At 49.2% G+C, this 3824-nt stretch overlaps 1 protein-coding gene across 1 annotated transcript in view; it reads right to left on the bottom strand.

Moving 5' to 3' along the window:
- Positions 1–284: 284 nt before the first annotated feature.
- Ccdc3 (coiled-coil domain containing 3) overlaps positions 285–3824 on the bottom strand; it is an 83459-nt gene continuing 79919 nt past the window's right edge. Inside the window, exon 3 of the mRNA XM_050150597.1 lies at positions 285–2357. Coding sequence (XP_050006554.1) covers positions 2085–2357 — 273 coding nt within the window. The 3' untranslated portion in view covers positions 285–2084. The remainder of the gene's footprint in view (positions 2358–3824) is intronic.

Genomic DNA, 3824 nt, shown 5'->3' with positions numbered 1-3824 from the left:
CCTTTAGCAAGTCTTCGGTACATTTGTCTGAAGACATTGATTAATAATCCCTCCTGTCCCAGGTGAGCCGCAGAGTGGAGCACAGGTGTGCTGAGAGATGGGAACCCAAGGGGAGGGATACTCAGGTCACATCCATCAGGGGATGGCAGGCGCGCAGGCTTGAACAGTCCTCAGTGTCCCAGGCTCACTCCCAGATGTCTCCCCCAAAGGCTCTAAATTATTTTTCCAGGCCGAAGCTGGAAATCCCAAAACCTCCCTGATCCAAAGACACGCTCATTGTCTCATTGCGGTTGCAACCACTGCGCATGTTTATTGGGAAAGCAGAACATAGCGCATCTTGGCTTCCACAGTTCACCGAGTCCTGGCTCTGTCATCTCTAAGCTTGCCATTCTCTTGGGAGGCAACAGAACCTCTTTATTTGAATGTCCCCAGGGAGAATTAAAGAGAAGGCACACCTATGTAGCAAATTAGGAACAGTGCTGTTAAAGGGGCTGAGGGTGGAGAAAGATTGGTCCCAGAATAGAAGTTCCCATCATGCCCAGTCTAGCCAAGAGCACAATACTCATACAATACAAGGTACTTCTCACAGAGGTGCCTGGACTTCCGAAAAGCACAAGGGTAGCAGTGTGACAGAATGGCCATTTTATCAGCCTCGTGCGTCTGGAGTGGGCTTTGGATGGTAGACACTGGAGAGACAAAGGATTCTCTCTATTGGTAGGACAACATGGGAGGATATTTGGTCTGGAGGGCCATCAGCAGTAGAGAAGAAGCAGCAGCCACTCAGCTGACTTCTGAATAGCACAGCTGAGACACGATCCTTCTTAAGTGGGAAGGGCAGTGAGCACGCTCTTATTGAACTAACTGCCTTGAAGCTCTTTCCAAAGAGAATGCTTTGTTAAAGAGTTGATTACAAGAAAGTGCACTGTTACACAAATACTTCTATTAGGGTATGCACAGACCTTCTGAGGGGAACCTGGAGGAGACTGTGTGTGTGTGTTTCTGGGAGGTTGTGTAGAAGCTTGGGTTGGTATACCTAGACAACACCCTTTGGGATCCTGGGTGGGAAGACGGCCCTCACTGAATCCCACCAGGCAGGGAGATGCATTTGCAGAGCAGACAGTACCAGTGTGTTGGGGTCATTGACCTTGAACTCAAAGGCACAACAGGCTGAGCAAACCAAGTTAAGACTCTACATTGTCAGAGCTAAATTCCAATTTGGGAACAAGAGTTGAAAACATCCTTACATGTCCATCAAAAGAGGCCTGGTTCAAACATACAGTAGGGCCGAGTGTACAGCTCAACACTAGAAACTTATCTGACAAGCACAAGATACTAGGTTGACTCCCAGCGTCTTGAAACATAGTGTGTCCACAAAAGCAATTACTCTTTAGACTAAAGCAGCCTGTGGGTATCATGTCAGCCCTGGAGGGCTGGGGTTGGAAAACTGATATAAGTTATCTTTACCAATTACCAGCCGCTCAGTTCCCTATTCAGTTCCCTTGCTTGTGATAAACTCATTAAAGCCTTAACATGTGTTGACTGTGAGGGAAATTCTGACTAGAGTAGGGGTCTCTGCACATTTGCATGTGGGCACCCTGCTTCTAAAACTGTGAACAAAAGCAGCAGGCCATTCCGGAAGGCTCTGTAAAACGGTGTCTCTTCAGAATGCAGGCTGTGCCAGCTCTGATTGCCGAGACTCACACTGACTCTCTTCTGAAATAAAAAGAGTCCCGTGATATCTTCGTGTATGTTCTCTTCTAGAATGGTCTCTCCACAGTGAAGAGACACTTTTGAGGTTGAGGACCAGACTCAAGATGGCCCAGAATTGGGAGATCCTACTGCTTTAAGGTATTGTGCGGCACCAGGACAGAAAAAGGGCATGCCGTACAATAAGGTCTGAAGCCGAGTGGCCAGTGAGGCCCAGCACCCAATGGGAAAGAAAGTAAGACTCGTCGTTTTACCCAGTTAGACTCTACCAAATGCCTAATGAGTATCTCCTATAGTGTTTGAAATAAGTGCGTGTACGGAACCGCATTTATTCCCTCAGGGGAGAGGCAAGGCAGGCCTGCATCCTCCTGCACATGCTACCCGTGCAGGTAGGGGGCGCGCGGGGGCTCCCGGCCCAGGGCATTGAGGTGCTGCTGGGCACCTGCGCCCGCCAGCTTCTCATTGAGTTTTTGATTGACCAGCTCCAGGTGGCGGCTGTTCTTCCTCGCCTGCCTCAGAGACCTCTTGACCTTCTTCACCCGCTCACGGAGCTGCTTGTTGCGCTTCTCCAGGGTGGCCACCTTCTGCTGCAGCTTCTTGACGTGGTCCTCTTCCTCAAACAGGGCCTTTTGCACCGAGGAGCACATGAGCTGGGGGCAGAAACAGCGCAGAGGGAGAGGCAAATGAGTCTCTGAAGCGACAGCACGGGCAATGGCCTTCACCATGACCATCTCCCTCCACCCAGGAGTCCCACCTGACCTCAAATACAAACAGAACCCCCACTTTCCTCTTTCTTACAAGATTTTTACATTTAAAATATAGTCTAAGTATTTGTCACTGGCGGCAGGAAGGAATGAACTTCCTGTAACTCAGTAGGCCTATGCCAGGATAGGAGGTAGTTCACAGGGGAGGAGCCATGATTGTTTTTTGAGCAAATGAACAGGTGCTTAACCTTGCTGGAACAGGTGCAGACAGTTTTACCTGCCGTCATTCAGAAGCCGATGGAGTGCAGCAATGGGCTATACCTGCTGTGTTAGGTACTCTGCACAATCCAGGGGTGGTCATACGCAAACACTGCGGCTCTGTGCAACTACTGTGCCACCTTACTTCATACAGAAGGAACTTCGGCATCTGCAGATTTGGGTATCTGAGGAAGGGTCTCAGGACCAGTGTCCTTCACATGCTGAGGGGGGACTGCGTTCATCTAGCCCCAGCCACCTGCACTGGAGTACAGCAGTACAGGTAAATGCAGTTTTAAGACCAGCTGCCCTGGTTTCTCTCCTTGCCTTTTCGGCTTCTAAATGCCCTCACATCGGGCAAGCTTCTTGAACTCAGTGTAGTGGACTCTGCATTGCTCCACACTGGCTTTGGGACCGCAAGGTCTGTCCCCAGCTTCTTAGCGTGTTACAAGAGGACAGTCCTCCGTGGTCTTTGCTGGAACCTGCCCTGGTTTACCCCCCCCCCCTTGCTGGGGCATTTGTAGTTAATAATGAGGCGTGACACAGGATTAAGAAATCCAGGGCCCCTCATCTTCTCTTGGAACATCTCTGAAGGAACATCTTAGCTTCACAGCGTCCTATGAGCTAGACTAGGGCCCCAGGGAAGTTGGAATTACAGTTAGTTTCACCTTTCGCCTGGTCCTCTGTTCCCTGTTTCCCTCCTTCTCCCCAGGTATGCCTCTAATGCCAAGAGCATCCTCTAAAAATCGCATCTCCTCTTCTCTCAAGCCACCCCCCCTTTCAGGAAGCCTGACCGGCCACATACAGTTTCCTCACGTGTAGCATAAGATTAACCACAGGGTGGGGAAATTTAATGAGTTTTATCCAGACAGTTCTTAGACTCGTGCCTAGCACACAGTAAAAGTTCACTGTCAGTCAGGAGTCCATGGTCAGACCCACCTAGGCATCTCCACTTTGTGCACCGCAGGCCCCGTCACAAACATGCTGGCTCCTGGTTCTTACTCCAACACATTTTTCTCCTTTTCATCTCAAAGTCTGTGCCGTGGTTTCTCTTCTGCTAGAGTGCCATTCTCCCTCAGCTCTCTCTGCACTTTTTCTTCTTTTTCATTTATTTATTTATTTATTTATTTATTTATTTATTTATTTATTTTTTTTATT

The sequence above is a fragment of the Alexandromys fortis genome, unplaced genomic scaffold, assembly GCF_014885135.2.
Source record: "Alexandromys fortis isolate MF-2015 unplaced genomic scaffold, M_Fortis_MF-2015_v1.1 scaffold_69, whole genome shotgun sequence".
Lineage (NCBI taxonomy): Eukaryota > Metazoa > Chordata > Mammalia > Rodentia > Cricetidae > Alexandromys > Alexandromys fortis.
The sequence above is the reverse complement of the archived record's forward strand: the minus strand, read 5'-3'. Positions and strand labels throughout refer to the sequence as shown.